Source organism: Anomaloglossus baeobatrachus, chromosome 11, assembly GCF_048569485.1.
Source record: "Anomaloglossus baeobatrachus isolate aAnoBae1 chromosome 11, aAnoBae1.hap1, whole genome shotgun sequence".
NCBI classification, from domain to species: domain Eukaryota; kingdom Metazoa; phylum Chordata; class Amphibia; order Anura; family Aromobatidae; genus Anomaloglossus; species Anomaloglossus baeobatrachus.
Window position 1 is genome coordinate 159,063,068 of NC_134363.1, and position 26,351 is coordinate 159,089,418.

The 26,351-nt window shown below is 45.7% G+C and overlaps 1 protein-coding gene across 5 annotated transcripts in view; it reads left to right on the forward strand.

Moving 5' to 3' along the window:
* SAMD11 (sterile alpha motif domain containing 11) overlaps positions 1-26,351 on the forward strand; it is a 223,479-nt gene that overhangs the window by 59,388 nt on the left and 137,740 nt on the right. For all 5 annotated transcript variants that reach the window (XM_075328973.1, XM_075328971.1, XM_075328972.1 and 2 more), the window contains exon 3: positions 17,879-18,048. In XM_075328973.1, coding sequence (XP_075185088.1) covers positions 17,879-18,048 — 170 coding nt within the window. The remainder of the gene's footprint in view (positions 1-17,878; positions 18,049-26,351) is intronic.

Below are 26,351 nucleotides of genomic sequence, written 5' to 3' on the forward strand. Positions count from 1 at the left end.
GCTTAGAAAAACGATGTCTCAGAGGAGATATCATTTATATGTATAAATACTAGTGACGGGCAAATAGGAACTATTTGTGTTTTGATAATGCTTACCGAATACCGAGTACTTTTCCAGTATTTGTCACAGCAAGAAAAATGCTCTTTTACCCCATTAACCTGCATTAGGTTCGTTATTCGTGATGAATACCGGAATAGTACTTTGGGATTCATTGCGAATAATCCGAACATAAATAGTTACTATTCTTCCATCACTGATAATTACATGTGTGGTCAATGCAAAGGACGGGCACATGACTTATTCATTCCGAAGACAATACTAAGGACCAGGTGGTGGAAGAAAGCTGATTCTGGCAGCGAAGTAGGAAATGGTTCTTTACAGTTAGAGCAGTCAGATTGTAGAATGCCCTAAAACGAGAGGTAATAATGACTTACACACTAACAGCTTTTAAAGGGGACCTGTCACCAGATTTGGCAACTATAAGCTGCGGCCACCACCAGTGAGCCCTTATATACAGCATTCCAGAATACTGTATATAAGAACCCAGGCCGGGCTGTATTTTGTAAAAAACCCCCACTTTTATAATATTCACCTAGGGGGTGATCCGATCCAGTGGGTGTCGCTGCTCTCCAGTCCGGTGCTTCCTCTCTCCGGTCCAATGGGTGTTGCTGCTCTCCAATCCGGTGCCTCCTCTCTCCGGTCCAGTGGGTGTCGCTGCTCTCCAGTCCGATGCTTCCTCTCTCTGGTCCAATGGATGTCACTGCTCTCCAGTCCGGTGCCTCCTCTCTGCTGTGATCTCCGTGCTCCTTCTATCCAGCCCAGTGTGGATGATGCGTCTATATCATCCACATAGGTCAACATTGCGGTCCTGCGCAGGCGCACTTTGATCTGCGCTGCTGAGGTCAGATCAAAGTACTATAATGTGCAGGCGCGAGGAAATGTTAAAGACCGCCCGCGCATGTGCACTACAATATTTTGATCTGAGCTGGGCAAATCACAGTGTGCCTGTGCAGGATCTCAATCCCAGCTAGTGTTGATGACATAGGACACATCAGATACACAGGCTTGAGAAGAAGGAGGTCGGCGACCGCTGCAGAGAGGAGGCACCGGAACAGAGCGGAGGCTCCGGACCAGAGAGCAGCGACACCCATCGGTCCGATCCACCTCCTAGGTGGGTATTATAAAAGTGTTTTGTATGTTCTACACAGCGGCCTGGGCTCTTATATACAGTGTTCTAGAATGCTGTATATAGAAGTCCACTGGTGGTGGCCGTAGCTTATAGTCGTCAAATCTGGTGACAGGTTCCCTTTAATAATGGGCCGGATGATTTCCTCAGTAAACAACATTGTGGGTTATAGATGACTTAGTGACAGAATATATAATTGGTGGAGAAAGGTTGAACTAGATGGGGTCTTTTTTTTCAACCTATGTAACTCTGCCTCCATTGCTCTGGGGGTACATCGGGTCTAACTATACACAATGTGGGGAAGGTCGATCTTTGGGATCTGGTATTGACTGCACTGCGAAGGTTAAAATTAAAAAAATAATTACTCTTACTATCCTGATCCTTTTCATCTGATCTGCAGAGGATTACGGATAGGCCGGGATCACATTAGCATAGAAAATCGGATGCAATATGCTAATGGGTAATTCTCTCGCATACGATAATTGGATCACATAATTTCACCATCTTCCCCGTTATCTTTGTTGGCATATTTCAGACTGATGACATCGGAGTGCAGTCCGATGTTTCACATGCACCCACAGACTTGTACAGGTGCATGTGATCCAAAACGCTGCGAACGCAGCATGCTACAATGTTTTTTTCTCATGCCGATTCGTCATGAGGACAAAAATCAAAAATCACAGATCTGACCTGCATGAATAACATTCGTTTGAGTGCAGTATGAGATTTTCTCGCATTGCACTCCTACATATTAGGCCTCTTTCACGTGTCAGTCAAAAAACACTTTTTCACTGATGTGTTAAAGATGCATTTGGCTTTCTGTGTGCCGTGATTTTGATAGCACACGGAGATCAGGCACTTATACTCACCTGCCCATAGTGCTGGAGTGTCCCACAATGCTGTATCCGGCTGCCGCTGTCTCCCCTCTGATGTTACTTCTGGGTCGCACTGCAGTGAATATTCATGAGCATAATGAGTCGGCCTGGAAGCAGGACACAGCAGCGGCTGGAGACAGGTGAGTATAAAAATAATTTTATTTCAAAGCTACGTGTTTTCTCCGGTACGTGCCACACGGATCACACCATTGTGTGGTCCGTGGGACATCAGTGATGTTAGAGAAAAAGGGACTTGTCTCCGTGCAGAACACTCGGACACGCGTGTGCGCCGCATGGACACACAATCAATGAGAAATCACGGATGTGTGCGCAGACCTATTGATTTTAATAGGTATGGATATGTCTGTGATTCCGGTACGTATAAAAGCAGACACATACGTACCAGAATCACTGACGTGGGAAGGGGGCCTTATACTGAGATTTTCTCCTCCATATTATACTATGAGATTTTCTCGCCTTGCACTCCTTCGTATTATACTCCAGTGTGATTGCACCCTTAGGATTAGGCATCCAGTTCGCACTCGGGACGCATCTTGAATAGAGTTGCCCTTTAATTTTGCATATATTGTCTTAGGTCAGCATATTACTATTAAATGATGCCGGGGAAATGACGTGACGCTATAATGACTCTCTTAATCTTATAAACATGGAAAAAAAAAAAAGAGTAGATGCCGGGCTTAATGAGACGCTGCAATTAGAGAGTGTAATCATGATGGATCTCATGAATGACTGATCAAAATATAAAGCAGCGGCGGCGGCAGCACGGGTAGGCTGAGGATAGACAGAGCGCTTTCATTATACGAGTACAATGGTGGCTCCGATGTGATTAGCGCTTCCACAAACTAATGACCTTTAATGACCATTCAGGGGGAGATGTCTCCCAGACACCTAAAGTGGTGTGACGCCTCTCTGTTCCCAGACCCTCATGACCTTGGCACTGGATGGGTCACTATTTATGAACCATGGAAGAACAGTATATGGACCCTCTGCAGTCCAATAGTTCATCGTAATCCATTCCTTTATGTGTTGGTGACAGACACTGCTTGCTACTTTAGAGCCCCCTTATCTTTGGAGCCCCCTTTATCTTTGGGGCCCCATTATCTTCGGAGCCCCCTTTATCTTTGGAGCCCCCTTATCTGTGGAGTCCCTTTATCTTTGGAGCCCCCTTTATCTTTGATGCCCCTTTATCTTTGATGCCCCTTTATCTTTGGAGCCCCTTTACCTTTGAAGCCCCCTTTATCTTTGGAGCCTCCTTTATTATTGGAACCCCCTTTAACTTTGGAGCCTCCTTTATCTTTGCAGCCCCCTTATCTTTGGAGTCCCCTTATCTTTGGGGCCCCCTTATCTTTGGGGCCCCCTTATCTTTGGAGCCTCCTTATCTTTGGAGCCTCCTTATCTTTGGAGCTCCCCCTTATCTTTGGAGCCCCTTTATCTTTGGGGCCCCATTATCTTTGGAGCCCCCTTTATCTTTGGAGCCCCCTTATCTTTGAAGCCCCCTTATCTTTGGAGCCCCCTTATCTTTGGAGCCTCCTTATCTTTGGAGCCTCCTTATCTATGGAGCCCCCCCCTTATCTTTGGAGCCCCCTTATGTTTGGAGCCCCTTTATCTTTGAATCCCCCTTAATCTTTGGAGCCCCCTTTATCTTTTGAGCCCCCTTTATCTTTGAAGCCCCCTTTATCTTTGAAGCCCCCTTTATCTTTGGAGCCCCCTTTATCTTTGATGCCGGTTTATCTTTGGAGCCCCTTTATCTTTTGAAGCCCCCTTATCTTTGGAGCCCTTTTATCTTTGAATCCCCCTTTATCTTCGGAGCCTCCTTTATCTTTGGAGCCTCCTTTATCTTTGAAGCCCCCTTTATTTTTGGAGCCTCCTTTATCATTGGAACCCCCTTTATCTTTGGAGCCCCCTTATCTTTGGAGCTCCCTTATCTTTAGAGCCCCCTTATTTTTGGAGCCCCTTTATCTTTGGAGCCTCCTTTGTATTTGGAGCCCCTTTAACTTTGGAGCTCCCTTTATCTTTGGAGCTCCCTTTATCTTTGGAGCACCCTTTATCTTTGATGCCCCCTTAACTTTGGAGCCCCCTTCTCTTTGGAGCCCCCTTCTCTTTGGAGCCCCCTTCTCTTTGGAGACCTCTTCTCAATGGAGCCCCCTTCTCTTTGGAGTCCACTTCTCTATGGAGCCCCCTTCTCTTTGGAGCCCCCTTCTTTTTGTAGCTCCCTTCTCTTTGGAACCCCCTTCTCTTTGGAACCCCCTTTTCTTTGGAGCCCCCTTCTCTATGGAGCCCCATTCTCTTTGGAGCCCCCTTCTCTTTGGAGTCCCCTTCTCTTTGGAACCCCCTTTTCTATGGAGCCCTCTTCTCTTTGGAGCCCCCTTCTCTTTGGAGCCCCCTTCTCTCTTGGGCCCCTTTGTGGCTGAACCGGTCGTGCCATTGGTGTCTGTCATGGTTTTGATACCTCTATATGGATTTCTTGGCCCAGTTGGGGGCAAATTAAAAGGCCGCATGTGGCCACCTTTTTCGAAAGCAGACAAATTTGACCCGCTCTACCGTTCTCTCATCAAACGAGGAGCCGCGGTAGAAGAATTCTCATCAGTCTCACCGCAGGCATCTCCAGCATGGCAGGAGTTAACATGGGAGCAGTGCTTTGCTTGTTATTTTTCCTTTCTCTGCTTCCGCACGCTCTTCACAGCTTGCTGCCGATGAGGGACGCGCAGCACTGGGATCAATTAAAGCCTGACGAGCCCTGACTGGGGAACCTTTCCATTTCAGCCCATCTCCAGATGTCACAGCTGGGGATGCAGCTGTTCTGACCTCCTCCTGCAACCCAGGGAGGTAGAAGCGGAGGGCCTTCATAATAAGAGTGTGTGCAATATACATCATACAGCGTATAATAACTGTACAAAAAAAAAAAAAGCATAAAATTTGGCAAAAAATGTGCCAAATCTGAATGGAAAAAACCCACAGTGTATCCACCCCGTGTGAACATCCCCTAGATGATTAGGTCGGTCATAAATGCACATGCCATGTAGTAATTCAATTCAGATCGAAATCCCAGATTATCCGACAGATTAAGACATACAAAAGGTTAAAAAATCTGGGATTCCGACACCAAGCTGCATGCCCACGATCAGGGTTCACAGCGTTTTGGCCGCAGCATGTCCAAAATGCTGCATTGTACACTACAAACACAGTGGATGGGATTTCTAGAAATCCTGTGCCTACTGTGCTTGTTTTTCCCGCCGCAAAAACTGACTTGCCGTGCAACTTCCCGAGCCACGGCATGTCAATTCTTTGCTGCGGAGACGCAAGTGTTCTCCGTAGGTTGAACACAACGGGAGACCGCAGTGCCCCGAACCCCGATCATGGGCATGAGAAGCTGTGGTCTCCTACAGAGGAGACTCGCGGCCCCACAGGTCAAGACCCGCCTTGTCCAGGTCCTGATCGTGTGCATATACCTTTTGTTTTAGCAGAAAACGTCAAGATAATCTGTAATCTCCCAAGACACAAATTCGATTCATTAAAGGAGTTGTCCATTTTCAGGAAAGTGGACCCTAAATTCTGTTTAACGCTTAAAATAAACACAGCACGTACTTGTGCACCCTGGATGGACCCCTGCCGCTGCTTCAGTCTAAGCCTTTTGGCTGCAGCGGTAACTTCACGTCATCAGCGCACAGAACCACTGCTTCCAATCGCTGAGCTCTGAAGTTCGTGCCATCCTCCTCGTGCCATCCTCCTCGTGCCATCCTCCTTAGCACAACTGCTGAGCTTGGAGATTTGGTTGCACGTCATCAGCGCACATCACTGCTGCAGCTAGTGTGAATTAGGCCGCTTTCACACTGCGTTCCTCTCCCCGTTCAGTGATCTTGTCCGTACCCACCACAAAACAGGATTCAGACGTATGCGCTGACGGGGCCACTGACCATAATGGTGCAGATGGAGTCACCGTGCACTCTGTTGTCCACCATTTTCGGCAGTATATGCTTACTGGACGCGGACACCCAGACTTAGGGGTACTTTGCACGTTGCGACATCGCTACTGCGATATCGTCGTGTAAAGCCTAGATGCGCCGATACACGATCGCAAAAGCGTCGAAAATCGGTGATCTGTGTAGCGTCGGTCATTTTTATAATGTCGCACCAATAGGAGATACGATGTTGTTCGTCGTTCCTGCGGCAGCACACATCGCTGTGTATGAAGCCGCAGGAGCGAGGAACATCTCCTTACCTGCCTCCACCGGCAATGCGGAAAGAAGGAGGTGGGCGGGATGTTTACGTCCCGCTCATCTCCGCCCCTCAGCTTCTATTGGACGGCTGCCGTGTGACGTCGCTGTGACGCCACACGACCCGCCCCCTTAGGAAGGAGGCGGGTCGCCGGCCAGAGCGACATCGCAGGGCAGGTGAGTGCATGTGAAGCTGCTGTAGCGATAATGTTCGCTACGGCAGCTATCACAAGATATCGCATGTGCGACGGGGGCGGGTACTATTGCGCTCGGCATCACTAGCCGATGCTAGCGATGTCGCAGCGTGCAAAGTACCCCTTAGTAAACTGTGCCTGGGTGTCCATCTCCAGTAAGCATATACTCCCGAAAATGGTACACTACAGAGCACACCGTGACTCCGCCTGCACCATTATAGTCAGTGGCCCTGTTGGCGCTTATGTCCGAAACCCATTTTTCTGGGGTTCTAAAGGACACTCTGATAGGACCACTGAACGGGGAGAGGAACACAATGTGAAATCGGTCTTAGATTGGAGCCGTCACTGTACTTAGGGAGGGAAACTATCTGCTGTATTTGCTATTTGAGGTATCTTACAACATTTAACATTCTCTTTTATGAAAATGGACAACCCCTTTAATTGCATTTTTGAGTTTTCTGTTTTAGGCTTTGTTCACACAGGGCATTTTTTCTGCAGTAAAATTGTAGCTAAACCTTATCTCTGGCAGGAAATAACCTGCGGTTTTGGTGCGGTTTCTCTGGCGTTTTTTTTTTATTCTCAGCGTTTTTGCACTTACTTTGTATGGGGGAAAAACCGTGGCAAAATTGCTGAAAGAATTCTTTCTAAAACCTGGCCGTCTTCTGTTATTTATGCTAATTCTATTATAGAATCGTTTTACTAAGTGGATAGAAGGACCTGTGCTGATGTCATACCCATGTGACCAGAAGGGGCGGGGCCTCAGCTAACATAGCTGATACCAGGAAGCAACATTATTTTTCTGTTGGCTGAGGCTCCACCCCTTCTGGTCACATGGATTCAGCGTTTTTGCACTTACTTTGTTTGGGGGAAAAACTGAGGCAAAATTGCTGAAAGAATTCTTTCAAAAACCTGGCCATCCTCCCCTATCTATTATTTATGCTAATTCTATTATAGAATCGTTTTACTAAGTGGCTAGAAGGACCTGTGTTTATGTCATACCCATGTGAGCAGAAGGGGCGGGGCCTCTGCTAACATAGCTGATACCAGGAAGCAACATTATTTTTCTGTTGGCTGAGGCTCCACCCCTTCTGTTCACATGGGTATGACATCAGCACAGGTCCTTCTAGTCACTTAGTAAAACGATTCTATAATAGAATTAACATAAATAACAGGGAGGAACAACCGGCAGGGGGGCGGAAATCACTATGAATTGCCACCTTAGCTATCAGCTAATTGGCAGCTGCTGTCAATCATAAAGCTGCTCATTTTACATACTTTACTTGCTTGTTTCAAAACCTATACATCCTAGCTGACAACTAAAGGTCTGTATAGAATCAGCCTGATAGTAACAGTATAGCACTGGCTTTAGGTTATATAGGAAAATCCTGGTGATTGGGGCTCTTTAATTAAATCTAGATTGTCTGTCTAAGGCCGGCTTCACACTTGCGATTAACTCGCATGAGTGCAATGCGAGAAAATCTCGCATTGCACTCGGACCAATGTTAATCAATGAGGCAGCTCCCATCTCCTATTTTTTTCTCAGTCCAAATCGGACTGAGAAAAAAAATCGCAGCATGCTGCGTTTTGGTGAGTTTCTCGCGCAAGTCTCCCCAATGAAACTCTATGGGTGCGTGGAAAAAAACGGATGTCACACGGACGGCACACACACCATCCTAGTGACATGCGTTTTTCTAAATACATTTATCGCATGTTGCAGAAAACATTGGAAATGAGTGAGGTCTGTCGATGTCGGTCAATTTCTATCTCTGTCAGTCAATCTGTCTCTCTCTGTCGGTCTCTCTGTCTCCCTGTCGTCGGTCTCTATCTCTCTGTCTGTCTATCCCTCTCCCTGTCAGGTTTCCGGGATTTCCAGTTCTCTTTTGAAAGAGCTTGCCCTCGGTTAGGGTACTTTCACACATCCGGATTTTTGCTCTGCGGCACAATACGGCGTTCTGCAGAAAAACCGCAACCGGCTTTTGTAACGCCGATTGCGGTTTTTTTTGCATTGACTTACATTAGTGCCGCATTGTGCCGTAGGGGCTTGCGTTCGGTCCGGTTTTTGCCGCATGCGGCAGATTTAGCCGATGCGGCGGCCGGATCGAACGTACCCTGCAACGTTTTTTGCTCCGGCAAAAAACACCGCATCGCGCCGCATCCGGCCGCTGCGGCGCATTTTTCAATGCATCCCTATGGAGGCCGGATGCGGCGCGATGCGGAAAAAACCGCATCCGGCCGCCGCATGCGGTATTTTCCACTGCGCATGCTCAGTAGCATGCCGCAACCGGAAAAAACCGGACCTGCCGCATGTAAAAACGTATGCAAAGGATGCGGTGTTTTCACCGCATCCGTTGCATAGTTTTCACAGCCGGATTGAGCCGCAGGGCTCAAACCGGATGTGTGAAAGTAGCCTTAACATGGAGTTTACTGTTCTGTTGCCCTACTTCCTGTCCAGCTGCTTAAAAGGCCGCCTCTAAGCCTAGTCCAGTGCCTGAGTATACTGCTTGCTGTGTGCTCCTGCTTTGCTGCTCCTATTTCCTGATTGCCTTTTGGATCCTCCTGAAAGACTACCGACACCGACTCTGGACTTTACCCGGTTTCATCAAGCTGTGCCCGGACTCCGTCTGCCGTCTTTGGTCAGCACTTCTGCCCGGTTCCTTCCGGTTCGTAACCACTCTGGACTATCATCCCGTATGGACACTTCTGGACTTTACCTCTTGCCCCTTGTGTCCCGGCTGCTGCGCATTTAGGCCTTCCGGGGTGATTGCCAGACAGTCCCTGTATAGGGGTTCGCTCTTTGTGGTCTCCCTGGGGGAGTCCGGTGCGTGGCCCCGGGAATTCCCTTCGCTCCGATTCGGGAAGGTATTTCGTGTGTTATTGTTTTACTGTGTTTGTTCCGTTTGTGTACCTATCGTGGTTACATATTATAAACATCTCTGTACCAAGAACTCGTCTCTGGTTGTCATTGCCCTAACGCTATCGAAATCCTCAGAACATACAATAGTATTACACTCCCCCCCTCTCATACTCACAGATCCCCGATCACCGGCGCGGCGCGTTTCGGCTGTCACACTGCTCCGGCGGCTTTTCCTCTTTTGAAAAAGCCGGCCGCTCATTATTCCATCTAGTATTCCCTGCTTTCCCCGCCCACCGGCGCCTATGATTGGTTGCAGTTAGACACGCCCCCACGTTGAGTGACAGCTGTCTCACAGCAACCAATCACAGCCGCCGGTGGACCGGTCTATTGTCAGGATGGGGAGCGCCACGTTATGGGGAGCCCCCCCACCCTAAAAATATCAGCCAGCAGCCGCCCGGAATTGCTGCATCCATTAGATGCGACAGTCCCGGGACTGTACCCGACTCATCCCGAATTGCCCTGGTGCGGTGGCAATCGGGGTAATAAGGAGTTAATGGCAGCAGCCCATTGCTGCCACTAAGTCCTAGGTTAATCATGGCAGGTGTCTCCCCGAGATACCTTCCATGATTAACCTGTAAGTTAAAGAAAATAAAGACATACACCCAAAAATCCTTTATTTGAAATAAATGACAAAAAAAACCACCCTCTTTCACCACTTTATTCAAGTCCCCAAATACCCCTCCAGGTCCGACGTAATCCACAGAGGTCCCACGACGCTTTCAGCTCTGCTACATCAGAAGCTGTTAGAGAGCGGTCACAGACCATGACCGCGCTCTCTGAGCTCCCCGCAGCAACTGAGGTGATCTGCGCTATCAGCGGTGCCGTCACTCACGTTACCCGCGGCCACAGATCTCAGCGGGAGGACTTCAGCTGTGGCCGCGGATAACCTCAGTGACCGCACCGCTGTTAGCGGAGATCACTTAAGTCAATCAGGGGATTTGAGGTCACCGGTGACCGGAAATCATGCCATGACACAGAGACAGAGCCGCGGGATGATAATGAAGTCAGGTGACGTTCATCCGACTTCATTCTTCATTCTGCGGCTCTGTCTGTGTCTGCTGTCAGCGGTCATTCAGCTCTGCTACATGGCTCTGTCTGTGTCTGCTGTCAGCGGCCATGTAGCAGAGCTGAATGGCAGATGACATAGCTGCTCAGAATAAAAACGGATCACACACGGATCACATACGGATCACATACGGATTGCACACGGACTACAATCAATTGAAAAATCACAGAATCGCATTGCTGTTGCATTTCACACGGATCAACCCTCGGACAGAGCTCATGCTACTTTCTAGCAGGAGACTCGGACCAATTTTACACTCGCAAGTGTGACTCCAGCCTTAGAAAATTTATGGTAGATTCTTGATATTTCTTGGGCTTTTTAGTGTCGGAGTTTTGATACGTTTTATGTTTAAGGACATATTTTGTAAGATGGTGCCGATGGCTTCACTACCTATCTGTCATCTATAAAAGCGCCTGGACCAAAATGATTCTCCGACCTCGTGATTCGCTCTTTTCTAATTGATGAAAACATTTAACAAATCAATTCAGCCTTTGTATTCTATCGAGCGCTAAATCAGCAAATCATCCGGATCGATTCGCCGTCGCTAAAAATGAGTGCCGATCAGACGTGATAATGATACGTGTGCGCCATATGATTGAGAGGCGCATTAAAATGACATCTGCCCGCCGACGATACCAGCGCACAGCCCTCGGATCGGAAGGCATTTGTGAAGTGTGTCGGATCCCTCCGTTTTCAGCATTTTTACCAGAGGTTATTTGTGGAGCCTGACACTGTGAGGAAGAGATAAACCGGCCACACGCACACGATAGCAGCTGCAGAGGGATAGGTTTGGGCGAAAGCGATGTTCTCAGACTCCCTGAGCAGGAATGTTATTTCAATAGGGGATGAGCAGCCGCCAGCAGCGCCGTTTATCTGGGGAGGAAACAATCAAGCGGATTAAAATCCAAACTTGATTTCTCTGATGGGCGAATTTGGGGAGAATAAAATTGTCCCCCAACATGCTCGGGTGCTCAGTACTCGTAAATAGTGATGAGCGGGCACTACCATGCTCGGGTGCTCAGTACTCGTAAATAGTGATGAGCGGGCACTACCATGCTCGGGTGCTCAGTACTCGTAAATAGTGATGAGCGGGCACTACCATGCTCGGGTGCTCAGTACTCGTAAATAGTGATGAGCGGGCACTACCATGCTCGGGTGCTCAGTACTCGTAAATAGTGATGAGCGGGCACTACCATGCTCGGGTGCTCAGTACTCGTAACTAGTGATGAGCGAGCACTACCATGCCCGGGTGCTCAGTACTCGTAACTAGTGATGAGCGAGCACTACCATGCTCAGGTGCTCAGTACTCATAACTAGTGATGAGCGGGCACTACCATGCTCGGGTGCTCAGTACTTGTAACTAGTGATGAGCGGGCACTACCATGCTCGGGTGCTCAGTACTCATAACTACTGATGAGCGGGCACTACTATGCTCGGGTGCTCAGTACTCGTAACTAGTGATGAGCGGGCACTACCATGCTCGAGTGCTCGGTACTCGTAACTAGTGATGAGCGGGCACTACTATGCTCGGGTGTGCAGTACTAGTAACTAGTGATGAGCGGGCACTACCATGCTCGGGTGTGCAGTACTAGTAACTAGTGATGAGCGGGCACTACCATGCTTGTGAGCTCGGTACTCATAACAAGCAGTTGGACGCTTGGAGGGGCGCGAGTCAAGTACCCGAGTATACTGGAAGTCAATAGGGGGACTTTAGCATTTTTCAGGAAAATTTTTCAAAGTCTGACATCATCTTAATATTTTTCTTTCACTATTAGGAACCACTTCCACTCTTGACCAAGTCCATGTTTGCATGTATATGAGGGTGGTCATTAGTAATAACGGTCAGCCAAACATACTGAAGGCCACCAAAGTTGTATGCCCGCCTTTATTCAATGCCTAGAGAACAGCAGCCTGAGGGAGGGTTAGTACATGGCTCAGTGGACACCATAGTGGTGAGGGAGGGTTAGTACATGGCACAGTGTTAGTACATGGCACAGTGCACACCATAGTGATGAGGGAGGATTAGTACATGGCACAGTGATAGTACATGCCACAGTGGACACCATAGCGGTGAGGGAAGGTTAGTATGGCACAATGGACACCATAGCGGTGAGGGAGGGTTAGTACATGGCTCAGTGGACACCATATCGGTAAGGGAGAGTTAGTATGTGGCACATTAGACATCATAGTGGGGAGGGAGCGTTAGTATATGGCACAGTGGACGTCATAGTGGTGAGGGAGGGTTAGTACATAGCACAGTGGACACCATAGGGGCGAGGGAGGGTTAGTACATAGCAGAGTGGACAACATAGTGGTGAGGGAGGGTTAGTACATGGCACAATGGACACCTTAGGGGTGAGGGAGGGTTAGTACATGGTACAGTGGACACAATACAGTGAGGGAGAGTTAGTAAATAGCTCAGTGGATACCATAGTGGTGAGGGAGGGTTATTACATGGCTCAGTGGACACCATATCGGTAAGGGAGAGTTAGTACATGGCACATTAGACAACGTAGTGGTGAGGGAGGGTTAGTATATGGCACAGTGGACACCATAGCGGTGAGGGAGGGTTAGTACATGACACAGTGGACACAATACAGTGAGGGAGGGTTAGTACATAGCTCAGTGGATACCATAGTGGTGAGGGAGGGTTAGTACATGGCTCGATGGACACCATAGCGGAAATCCCAATATCATGCAGCGCCCCCTGAAGGTGGCCAATAAGTATATCACAGTATAGATTTTTTAAAGTGCTAAAAGTTACAGAATTGCAAAAATGTTAGATAATAATCAGGTGATAAATAATTTGCTTCTGTAGTACGGCGACGCTTCTCGCGATGTTGTTTTTGCCCTTTCGGTCTTTACGTCTGTAGATTTTTCTCTTATGTAAATGCTCATTAAAAGACTTTGAGGAAGACTGTGACATCTAACGGAGTCTTAGGGGGAGGGTGAAAGGTCAGAGCGGAGTTGTGACAGCTGGGGAATGGCGGCTCCTCTCCTCCCGCTGCTCCTCACCTTCTCTCCCAGTGTCGCAGTTAAATGCCTGCATATCCTTTCTTGTTATTAATCACGAGTCCCTGGATGTTCCCCGACTCCTGATAACTGCCCCTCCGCACCTTAATGGCTATAAAGAGTTTTTATGATGCAGTCGCTATCTTTTCTCTCTGACGCACATTCAATCACAATGAATCCTTTCCTGTGTCCTCTCCGAGTAGACTTTTTCTTTTTTTTTCCCCTCTGTCTGGCAGGATGCAGGTTTTTTTTGTGCCGGCTACCATTAACTTATAACTTGGCTCTTTGCATTATGCAGTGAAGGTCAGTGACAAAAAAAGTGCATATCCCTGGATGGAAGTGATATGTAGAAAAAAATATATTTTTTTAGTTTTTTTACTTGTTTATATAACTCATTTGCGGATTTTTTGCTTGTTCCTCGATCCGTTTAGTCTTTGTTCACATGTTGCACCCACATGAGTTATTTATTTATTTTTTCCCTGAGATTTTGGTAAAGAAAAAAGCATAGTATGGCTGCAAATTGTGAATACAGCCATCGTAAACCTTCCTGCGAGAACCTTGAGAAAATAACAAGGAGGGTCCGCCAAGCTTGTCCTGAGATATTCCACGGTGTAGAATATCTGTGTCTATTGTATAACCGGCTATAGAAAGTAAAAAATTATAAGGATTTATTTTAGACCGACTTATGCATGCAGTGTATGGCATTGATAAGGATTTCCTATCTATAAGTATACTTTTATATCCAAATGTTCATGTAGTAAGAATTAGTGCCTTGGTGATATGGAAAATGAATGACCCTTTAAACAAGCGCTCATTGAAGTTTTTAACCTCTCAATATATTACAATTATCATATTATATAGTACTGTGTACTTAGTTGCTCATTTTGCCTTTCTACCCAGTAAATTCTTCTCTTTTCTCTACTCTTTGTAGAAACAGAAAATATTTTTCCGGCATTCCCCTCTTCAGCTCCTGATCCAGCTGCTGCCTCATACTCATCCCCCTCCAGTCCTTGCTTCTCCTTCCCATCCCCACTCCTTTCTGCCTCTCCTTCCTACTCTCGCTTCTTCCCATCTCCACTTTTTCCTACCCCTCCTTCCTGCCATCGCTCCTTCTTCCCATACCCACTGCTTTCTGCCCCTCCTTCCCACCTATGCTCCTTCCTACCCTTGGTCCTTCTCACCATCCCCGCTCCTCTTTCCCCCTTCCTGTTCTCGCTCCCCTTCCGCGCTCCTTTCTCTACTTGCCGGCACCTTCCCGTTCACGCTCTTCCTTCCCCTTTCCTTTCTTCTTCCTGTCCCCTCTCCCTCCTCCTTCCTGTCACCTCTCCTTCCTCCTTTCTGTCCCTGCTCCTCCTTCCTGTCCCCTTTCAGGGAAAATAGACTTCCTGTTTCTAAATAGAGCATAGAAGGATTCAGCTAGTCAGTTTTTCATCATGTGATGTCATAGACCTAATGGAAATAGAAGAATTAACTGGGTAGACAGGCAAAATAAGATGCTGGCAAAATAATTAGAGGATTACAAACTTCTTTAAGCTCAGGAGAACATTTTGTCACTCTGTAGCTTGGGCAGCAGCAAGTGCTTTTTATCTTGGGACGGTAGAATGATTTCAGCCTGCCCAAAGATGTTTGGCAAGAGTACAGGAAAAGCAAAATATACTTTATAGAAAGTATTATTTCTTCCTCTTCTTATGCAAACTAAAGGGGTTGTCCAGAATTGCAGTATCCCCGGGTCATGATCATGGGTTGGGTCTGGAATTGCTTATCAGCATCATTGAAGTGAATGGTACTTACCTGCAATACCAGACCCAAACCATGGTCAGGGGTGGCACTGTTTCTGAAAGACTGCAGTCTTTTTTTTTACATTCTGTAGAATACCTTTAAGGCTATGTGTCCACGGTAGAATGTACCTGCGGATTTTTCTGCCTGAAAATCCGCGACTTTCGCGGCAAATCCGCACCCGCGGATTTGCCGCGGATTTACCGCGGATTTGCCGCGGATTTTGATGCAGATTTTTTTTTTTTTTCCCCATTCAAAACCAAAAATCCGCACCAAATCTGCACCAAACAATTGACATGCTGCAGATTTTTCCGGATCAAAATCCGCGGCAAATCCGCAGCGGAAAAATCCGCAGCATGGACACAGCATTTCCAAAATGCCATTGAAATGGCTTGGAAGTGCCGCTGCTGCAGATTTTCGGGAAATCCGCGGCAAAATCCGCGCAAAATCCGCGCAAAATCCGCAGCGTGGGCACATAGCCTAACTACTGCGTTATGCAGTAACTTCAATTGCAAGTTTATTAGTCCTACCTGTATAGTGTATCCTGCAAATTTTACATATAGTACTTGACTGTGTTACTGTTGAATATGTCTTTCTCTTGGATACAACAAACGTTACTCAAATTTAAAGGGAATATGGAAAACAAAATTACCTAAAATTTAAATCAGTTTTTTTTTGTGATAAATGTATTTATATGGCTGTTTTTATATTTTTGATATCACAATCTTTATTAAAAATAAAAAATAGAAATCTTGTAATTTTCACAGTGGCCACTAGGCCTTTTTTTAAACTCCTATTTCGTGTTAACAGGAAATACACAAGTACATTATCCACAATAGTCCGAATGTGACACTATCTTTTGTAGTGATGCATCTAATGAACGTGTGCAAAGCTATTTATAATGGAGTGGTAGCTGTGAGATCACCACCCATGCTTATTAGTGGATCGGTGTTATCAGCTGTGTTATCTGACATTGGAATCCTGCCTGTGGTGATAAGGAAACTGCTGTAAATTCTTCCTTAAAGGGAACCTGTCACCAGTTTTTTGCCTTATAAGCTGCGGCCACCACCACTGGGCTGTTATATGCAGCATTCTAACATGCTGTATATAAGAGCCCATCTGTATAGCATAAAAAAAACGTTATAATACTCACCTAGAAGGTCGCTCCGGGCACAACGGTCGGATGGGTGGCGCCGTTCTCCGGGATCGGTGCCTCTCCTTTCGGCCATCTTGGTCTTCCTTCTTCTGAAGCCGCGGTGCATGACGCGTTGATGTTGATGTCATACACACGCACCAGCATTGAGGTCCTACAATACATTGATCTGCCCTGAGCAGGGCAGATCAAAGTGCGCCTGCGCAGGACCTCAATGCCGGCGTTCCATCCTCATGAAAAGCCGGAGCTGTCAATCAAGGAAGCGGAAGGCAGAGATAGAAGGGAAAACAAAGTAGGTGGGAAGATGCACTAAACTCTTTGGCCACAGCAAGAGCGCACTGAGCTTTTTGGCCACACCAAGGGTGCACTGAGCTGTTTGGCCACACCAAGGGTGCACTGAGCTGTTTGGCCACACCAAGGGTGCACTGAGCTGTTTGGCCACACCAAGGGTGCACTGAGCTGTTTGGCCACACCAAGGGTGCACTGAGCTTTTTGGCCACACCAAGGGTGCACTGAGCTGTTTGGCCACACGAAGGGTGCATCGAGCGCCTGTACTTTGTTTGAGAAACTCATTTAAACGCCCAGTTTTTTTCAAAGTTTTTTTTTGTTCTAGTGCTGATCCTCCATATATTGAAAGATGTGGAATCATAGATACTATTCCATGTCCTAATACTGTATGATAGAGCAATGCTGGCACCAATGGGTCCTAAGCTCTGCTTTCTTGCTTCTCCATAGATTCACTCCATGCAAACAATTACTGCCTGCAACCAGTCCCTGGGGACTGAATCACTGCATAGTCTGTGCCAATATTATCCTCCGTTTTACTTTTATTAAAAAAAAACCCAAAACTGTCGAAAAGAATTCCTCCTAATAACTTTAAATTTTTTTTTAGTGCACATGTCCTGGAACTATAATCTACCATTGACCTCTTTTCCATGAGTGGTTTATAGTCATCATCTTTCTTCCAGCACTATAGGTACCGGAACTTCCTTTCCACTAACTTTCCAGCATGCATTGACCGTGCCTGTCCTCTACTGAAAGCCTGTCGCTCTGTTATGCCTGTATACAGTTTAACAGACAGGAGAGCAGGAGCAGAGGGATAAAGACCTGTCCCCACGTCCTGTAATCTGTCTCGGCTTGTCTGCTGCCAGAGACAGATTACACTTGACAACAGTCAGTGGATGGCGAGTTAGATAGAAGGAAGGCGCTTAGTGAGTGTCACTTTGTAGCTATTTTTCAGGGGTAAAACAATTGTTAAATAGTAATTTACAGATAATCAAATTATCAAGTTGTCTGAACGCACCGTAAAATGATGTAGACTCGCTTGTATTGCTTTTCTATTGTTTTTCAAATATTCTTTAAGATTCTGCTTGACTTTAAGATTATGTATTAAACATGTAAAGTTCAGATGATGAAAACCAGCTCTTCCGAATACTTCAGCGTTTGTCTTTTCTCCTCCTTGCACAGAATCGGGGACGACTAGCCGAGAAGAGAACGATCCCACTTCCACCTAGCAGAATACCGAAAAAGGAACCCTGTTCTGTGTTCTCCCCGGGGGAGGAGAGTCCCAAAGGCAATGGAGAAATCCAGACTGTAAAGCTGGAAGAGGATCTGCACATTAGTATCATGAAAAGAAGGTACATGTCCTAACGAGACGCGGCGTTTAGCAAGCTCCCCGTGCCCCTGGGGTAGAGGCTTTGAACAGCCGTCATGTGTGGGCTCATTTTGGCTGATTCCTCCCTCTTGCTGGCAACATTTTCACGGAAACAGGATCAGTTCGTGCCTTTCGGACAGCACCTGCTGCATTCACTGATCCCGTCCCAGCATGAGACAGGGCAGCCCGGCTCTGCTAATCTTGTGGAGTCTCGGGGTGGGAGAACGTCTACTCTACAGATACAAGTCTCCCGTATTATAACCCGGCTGCAGCCGATTAAGTTCTTTGCTATTAATCTTGCTCCGGTTGCAGAGTTTGCCGTGATTTAGTGAAACCTTGATGAATTGCTTTTCTCCATGTCTGAAATAAATTTCATTTGTCGTCGCTCATATAGAACCATTTTTTCCCCCAGTGTTATCCGGTAATCATTCATACCAGTCCCGGTGCCCGATGGGGCTCACGGCATAATGGCCCAATCTAAGATGTTCACACGCTAAAGCTATTTGACTTAAAACCTGACTCATTAAAATACGTTGGGCGTGCGGGAAGAAGCTGAGGAGTCAAAATATCACTTTTCAAATCATTTCTTCTTTATCCAGGGCTAGAGATAAGCAAACCCGAGGTTGGGTGTTTGTACCAATCATAGAGTTTACAAAAAAATACAGAGTTTGGAGTTTGTGGGTTTGGAGTTTGTGGGTTTGGAGTTTGTGGGTTTGGAGTTTGTGGGTTTGGCGTTTGTGGGTTTGGAGTTTGTGGGTTTGGAGTTTGTGGGTTTGGCGTTTGTGGGTTTGGAGTTTGTGGGTTTGGAGTTTGTGGGTTTGGAGTTTGTGGGTTTGGAGTTTGTGGGTTTGGCGTTTGTGGGTTTGGCGTTTGTGGGTTTGGAGTTTGTGGGTTTGGAGTTTGTGGGTTTGGCGTTTGTGGGTTTGGCGTTTGTGGGTTTGGCGTTTGTGGGTTTGGCATTTGTGGGTTTGGCGTTTGTGGAGTTGGAGTTTGTGGGGTTGGAGTTTGGAGTTTGTGGGGTTGGAGTTTGTGGGGTTGGAGTTTGTGGGGTTGGAGTTTGTGGGGTTGGAGTTTGTGGGGTTGGAGTTTGTGGGGTTGGCGTTTCTGGGTTTGGAGTTTGGGGGTTGGAGTTTGTGGGTTGGAGTTTGTGGGTTTGTTGTTTGTGGGTTGGAGTTTGTGGGTTTGTTGTTTATGGGTTGGAATTTGGGGGTTGGAGTTTGTGGGTTTGGCGTTTGAGTTTGGCGTTTGTGGAGTTGGAGTTTGTGGGGTTGGAGGTTGGAGTTTGTGGGGTTGGAGATTGTGGGGTTGGAGTTTGTGGGGTTGGAGTTTGTGGGTTTGGAGTTTGTGGGTTTGGAGTTTGTGGGTTTGAAGTTTGTGGGTTTGAAGTTTGTGGGTTTGGAGTTTGTGGGTTTGGAGTTTGTGGGTTTGGAGTTTGTGGGTTTGGAGTTTGTGGGTTTGGCGTTTGTGGGTTTGGCGTTTGTGGGTTTGGCGTTTGTGGGTTTGGCGTTTGTGGGTTTGGCGTTTGTGGGTTTGGCGTTTGTGGGTTTGGCGTTTGTGGGTTTGGCGTTTGTGGGTTTGGCGGTTTTGGAGTTTGTGGGTTTAGAGTTTGTGGGTTTGAAGTTTGTGGTTTGGAGTTTGTGGGTTGGAGTTTGTGGGTTGGAGTTTGTGGGTTGGAGTTTGGGGGGTTGGAGTTTGGGGGATTGGAGTTTGGGGGGTTGGAGTTTGGGGGGTTGGAGTTTGGGGGTTTGGAGTTTGAGTTTGGAGCTTGGGCTTGGACTTTGGGCACTTTACGTATGAACACCACTCACGTAGGCATCACTGTGCTTGTTCGGGTACGCTCGGTGATCAGCCCAATGTGAGCCGCTTGCACTGTTTGACCGATTTGCACTGTGGGTAACAACAGCATAATCAAACATAATGTGCACCATAAAACCTGCCCCCAGAAGTTATCTGTTTATTTCTGGCTGGCCAATTTTTGACTTCCATTAAGGTTCAGGTCAAGTCTGGGACCCAAACCGAACTTTATCTAAAGTCTGGCTGTACCCACCGAATCGAACTTCTAAGGGTCTGCTCATCTCTATCCAGTGCCCCAGTTCTGCAATGACCAATGGTGCCAAATGTTGGCCCTCTTGACACTCTGAAGGCCTCTATACACATTAGTTCAGTTGGTCTTCAGTGATCTCTCCCAGCTTCCCCTCTCGTGAATATTCTGCTCGGACGAACGTTCATGTGTTTCCAACAGGGAAAGAGGCAGCATCTTATCTCCTGAATAATGAAAGGCTCGGATGTTAACTTTCTCGCCCACCATCATTTGTCCAGGAAGGTGGGAAGACCCCAAACACACTAGACTTTTTGCCAATCTCGACAATATCAGCAGGTTGGGCTGACTTTTGTCTAATGTGTATGGGTGCCTTTACTTTTACCTGCAACTTTCTGTTACCAATCGTAAGAGAATTTTTTGTTGTCCAACTCTTCTGTAGAAAACAGTTTATTGGTATATAATATGTGAATTCATACTCTAAATATGGAATAACTGCAAATGGTTGAATATCCAATATATTTCTCTATAAAGGAAACATACATGTACAATGGGAATCTCTCAGTGAGGTCCGGCAGACCCAATCATGCTACAGACCCACCCCTGAGTTGTGTTATTCCTTTGTTGATGCCACCGCTGCGTTGTGTTATTCCTTTGTTGATGGAAACCACACTGCAGGTGTGAACAGAGACTAAAGACTCATTCACATATGCCGATTTCTGCCCATACACTAGTACTGATTGGAGAACATACACGTCTATCGGTGCTTGTTTGGCTCGTTTGCACACAAGGTCATCAGGACAGAGTGATCCAATCGTTCTCCATGTATAGCCGGCATATTGCCGGTAGCACGTCCCATTCACATGGTGCAATGTGACATTAATGGTTTAATGGCCGCATGAATAATCCAATCAGCCAAAGAACGAGTTCTGTTTGGGCAGATCAGTGTTTAATGATCGGGAACTAATATTCTTATGAATGCTCGTTTGCCAACTATCGACCCGTGGAAAGATGCCACTGATCAGCCGAAAAAGATCGCTCGTTCTCCTACTGATTGGATTATTAAGTCATCGATTTAAGCACATTGCACCTTGTACACAGCATGTGCTACCAACAACCAGCCCAACATAGGGGAACAGACTGATCCTAATAACGATCACTGTGTCCCGATGGAGTTGGATTGGCCCCATGTCAACTGGCCATTATACAGAGTTGTACACCGTCCGATAAGTGCTGGTTCATAGATGGAAATTGGGTTGTGTAAGTGGGCCTCCATCCCTTATACTATCTTGTTGGACACCTATGTCCACCTGTGTTGCACGGACCAAAGTGACACTTTCTATAACTCACACTCACTCATCACTAGTTATAAGTACCGAGCACCCGAGCATGGTAGTGCCCGCTCATCACTAGTTACTAGTACTGAGCACCTGAACATGGTAGTGCCCGCTCATCACTAGTTACGAGTACAGAGCACCCGAGCATGGTAGTGCCCGCTCATCACTAGTTACGAGTACTGAGCACCTGAGCATGGTAGTGCCCGCTCATCACTAGTTACGAGTACTGAGCACCCGAGCATGGTAGTGCTCACTCATCACTAGTTACGAGTACTGAGCACCTGAGAATGGTAGTGCCCGCTCATCACTAGTTACGAGTACTGAGCACCTGAGCATGGTAGTGCTCGCTCATCACTAGTTACGAGTACTGAGCACCCGAGCATGGTAGTGCTCACTCATCACTAGTTACTAGTACTGAGCACCTTAGCATGGTAGTGCCCGCTCATCACTAGTTACGAGTACCGAGCACCCGAGCATGGTAGTGCTTGCTCATCACTAGTTACGAGTACTGAGCACCCGAGCATGGTAGTGCCCGCTCATCACTAGTTACGAGTACTGAGCACCCGAGCATGGTAGTGCCCGCTCATCACTAGTTACGAGTACTGAGCACCCGAGCATGGTAGTGCTTGCTCATCACTAGTTACGAGTACTGAGCACCTGAGCATGGTAGTGCCCGCTCATCACTAGTTACCAGTACTGAGCACCGGAGCATGGTAGTGCCCGCTCATCACTAGTTACGAGTACTGAGCACCCGAGCATGGTAGTGCCCGCTCATCACTAGTTACGAGTACTGAGCACCTGAGCATGGTAGTGCCCGCTCATCACTAGTTACGAGTACTGAGCACCTGAGCATGGTAGTGCCCGCTCATCACTAGTTACGAGTACTGAGCACCCGAGCATGGTAGTGCCCGCTCATCACTAGTTACGAGTACTGAGCACCCGAGCATGGTAGTGCCCGCTCATCACTAGTTACGAGTACTGAGCACCTGAGCATGGTAGTGCCCACTTATCACTAGTTATCAGTACCGAGCACTCGAGCATGGTAGTGCCCGCTCATCACTAGTTATATGTCATAGGTTATGCAACTCAACCCCATTTATTTTGATGGAGCCATGCTGCAATACCAGGCATAAGTTGTGAACATGTGGGGGCGCTATTGCTGGGAGAAAACACTGACTGCATTTCCTCATGCACCAGATCTAAATCTAAGACGCTGAGTTACATCAAGTATATAGCACATCCGTGTCACCAGCCTTTTGTCTGCCCTCCTGTACGTGACTTTCTTTTCATTTACTGGAGGATTTAATGGCATTATTGAGATAGGCCCGTTCTCCTCCGTCCTCGTATCTGGTGACGTCACTGGGACTGTCTGCTCGCCTTCAGTGCGGTAGCAATGACCCTTGAGATTTATTGAATAATGATAGTGGAACGATCCTTCCTGGCGCCAGTCGGATGATTCACACTTAACACAGGGAGATGTCAATGGACACTGACACACACCTGAGAGTCGCCGGATGGATGACTGTGTGACGTGAGGGTCGGGGCCATAAAACTCCGGCCAGTAAAAAGGGAAAAGCCGAATCTGAATCTAAAATTAAATGGGAGACCTTAATAAGTTACCGAATGTGTCGAGCTTCCAGATTGTGCCCATCCGCTGCACCCATGTTCCCACAACGGGTGGCCAGAGGGAAGAACGCGTTTAGCGGGTACTGAAAATGACAGGGGGCCTTATTAGCGCAGTCACCACTTTATACTACTTTATACTATTAGGTTAACAGGTATTATCTGCCACCCACATTTTAAAGGGGTTGTCCATATTTGCAGAATTTTGTTTTCTTTAACTTAAATACATCTAAAAGGAGCTAAATATAATTTTTACGGTAGGATTTCGTTAAAAAATGACCACATCAAAGTTGAGTGTGTAAAAGCCAAAACAGGGTAAATTATTCAAGAAACAGAACTGCAAAAATGATTTTTAACCCTAAACACATGCAATGTGTTGCCAGAGGTGGTCAACCCCTTCAGATTCTACAAAATATTAACATTTGCATCTGTCTTGATTTGATTATGTCAGTCTTATTAAAGGGGGTAAGTCGCAAGAAACTTGGCTTGATGCCTTAAAAAAATAAACAAAAACTAAATAAATAAAATGAAAAATAAACAACAACATGACAAACAGTGCCACTCCTGTTTAGAGGTTGTTACTGGAATTGCAGTTCAGTCCCATTTAGTGGAGCCAGGCTGCAATACCGGGTATAACCTGTGCGCAGGTGGTGGCGCTGTAGCCGGAAGAAAGTTGTCATGTTCTTCTAATCTCCTTTAATCTCCGTTCCTATCTCTGTTATCTTCATTAATATATTATAGGAACATATTTTCAACCAGTTGTTTTTTTTTCTTAACCGAGTCGTGTTATCAGTCCGTGCTCGGTCTCAAGTTAGATCTGCTAAACGGTGACTTGGCCCAGTTGTGAAAACCTTGTAATTAAATCACATCAAAGTCACTCGAAACTAAATAGAAAAGAATTTAATTGAGTTCAATGTTATGATTTCAAATTTGCATGAGATTTCACCTCCAGAGACGGGAGCGTAATTTAATTGCATCGCAGCCAAATCTCCTTTTATTAAATCTCGCTATTAGTATAGGCGCTGGTTATCTCCGAATGCCCTGCCCCTGCAAAACGGGGGCGTAGGAGTCCAGGTGGATATTTATTTATTTTATATATATATATATATATATATATATATATATATATACATATATATATATATATATAAAATGTATATATATATATATATAATGTATATATATCTATATATATATATATATATATATATACATATATATATAAATTTATATATATATCTATATCTATATCTATATATATATATATATACACACATATGTGTGTGCATGTGTGTATATATATATATATATATATATATATATATATATATATTCATATAGACTGTGTGTGTATATATATATATATATATAATATATGCGTGTGCGTATATATATATACACATATATATATATATATATATATATATATATACATAATATGTGTAAATGTGTATGCAGTATATATACATATATATATATATATATATATATATACATATATATATATATATATATATATATATATATATATATATATATATATATATATATATATATATACCTAAAATTGTGCTTTATAGAAGAGGTGGTATACCTGGTAATACATAGTGGAGATGCAAAAAAAATAATATAAATAAAAATTCTGTTTCCACCAACTTCTGAGTGCGATGTGATGTTTTTTCAGATCGCACTCATACGTCAAATATGTTCTAACCATAAGAAAGGAGAAAAAGAAAAGAATAAAACCGTAACTCCCCCCCCCAAAAAAGAACAGCACTTGGATGACACCTGTAAGGCATCCGTGCACTGTCTGTTTTTATTTATTTATTAATTAATTTTTTGCATGGATCCATTTATTGAAGTGGATGAGTTTCCTCCAAGACTTTTATCCAACCATGTTCCAAAGACATACAGATAGGGACTCTAGATTGTGAGCCCCAATGGGGACAGTGTTGTCAATGTATATAAAGCGCTGCGGAACTAATAGCGCTATATAAATGAATAAATATATTATTATTTATTTTTTTTCTGCAAAAAAATATGGACATGTAAATAGCCCCAGAAACTATCAGTGAGGCTGTGTGCATACATTGCATTTTTTTTTAGTGCAGTTTTATCACATCATTGCAAGCAAATCCTAATGCCAGCAAAGTCAATGAGAGTCCTGAAGTTTAGGGCACACGATGAGTATTTTCACCTTGCAGAAAGTAATCTGCAGCATGTCAAGTCTTTTAGTTTTTTTTTCCTGCGTTTCTCACCATTGAAACCAATGAAAAAGGTATGAAAAAAACCACATATAAACATGCAGCAAAATTGCACGTTTTTCCTGCCAAGAGATGCAGAAAGATCTGTAACCAAATACTCCACGTGTGCACAAAGCCTGATGGGTACAGATTCTATCCAGACTATGGATGTGAAATTCAGACTTCTGAAGGAGGTCTAGTCTGACGCAGAATTTAGGCATTTTTATTACTTAGGCCACGTGCCCATAATCAGGGTTTGCAGCATTTTGGACTCAGAGTGCTTTTGCTGCATCCAAAACTACCTTGTGCAGTACAAGCACAGTGGATGGGATTTATAGAAATCTCCGGCACACGGTGCTTGTTTTCTCTGCAGTGCGGCTTCCTGAGACGCAGCATGTCAATTTATTGCTGCGGTGGCGCGAGTGTTCTCCACTGGGATAGAAAGAACACAACTACCTGAACCCGGATCATGGGTACGGGCCGCTGCGGTCTCCTGCGGAGGATACTCACATCTCCGCAGGAGAAGACCTGCTGCGTCCAGGACACATTGTGTGCGAATTGTGAGCACGTAGCCTAATTTTCATAATCATATTTTCATCTTTTTAAGTCTGTGTCCATTTTTAACATCCGTGTGACGTCTGTTTTTCCCAAACTCCTCCTCCCAACCAATAAATGGCAAAATGGGTCCAACCCACCAAAAAACCACTGAGGAAATTGATGCTATCTCTGCTGTGTCTGTGTCCTGTCCATTTTTTGGAAGGGGGGGGAGGGGGTTGTCACCATTGAACTTATGAAAATAACGATAAGATTATACTATGTCCTCATGCTATCAGTAATAAACAAATGGTATGTGGCAAACAGACACGTGAATGAGGCCTATAGTTAAAGGGGTATTCCCATCTCCAAGCTCCTATCCCAATATGTAGTAGATGTAATAATAATATTAGCAAATACCTCCATTTAGAATTGTAGTATAGTTCTCTTGATTAGCTATGTCACTTACCTCATGTGCATGGCATTGCAGGACCTTAGGTATCCATGGTTA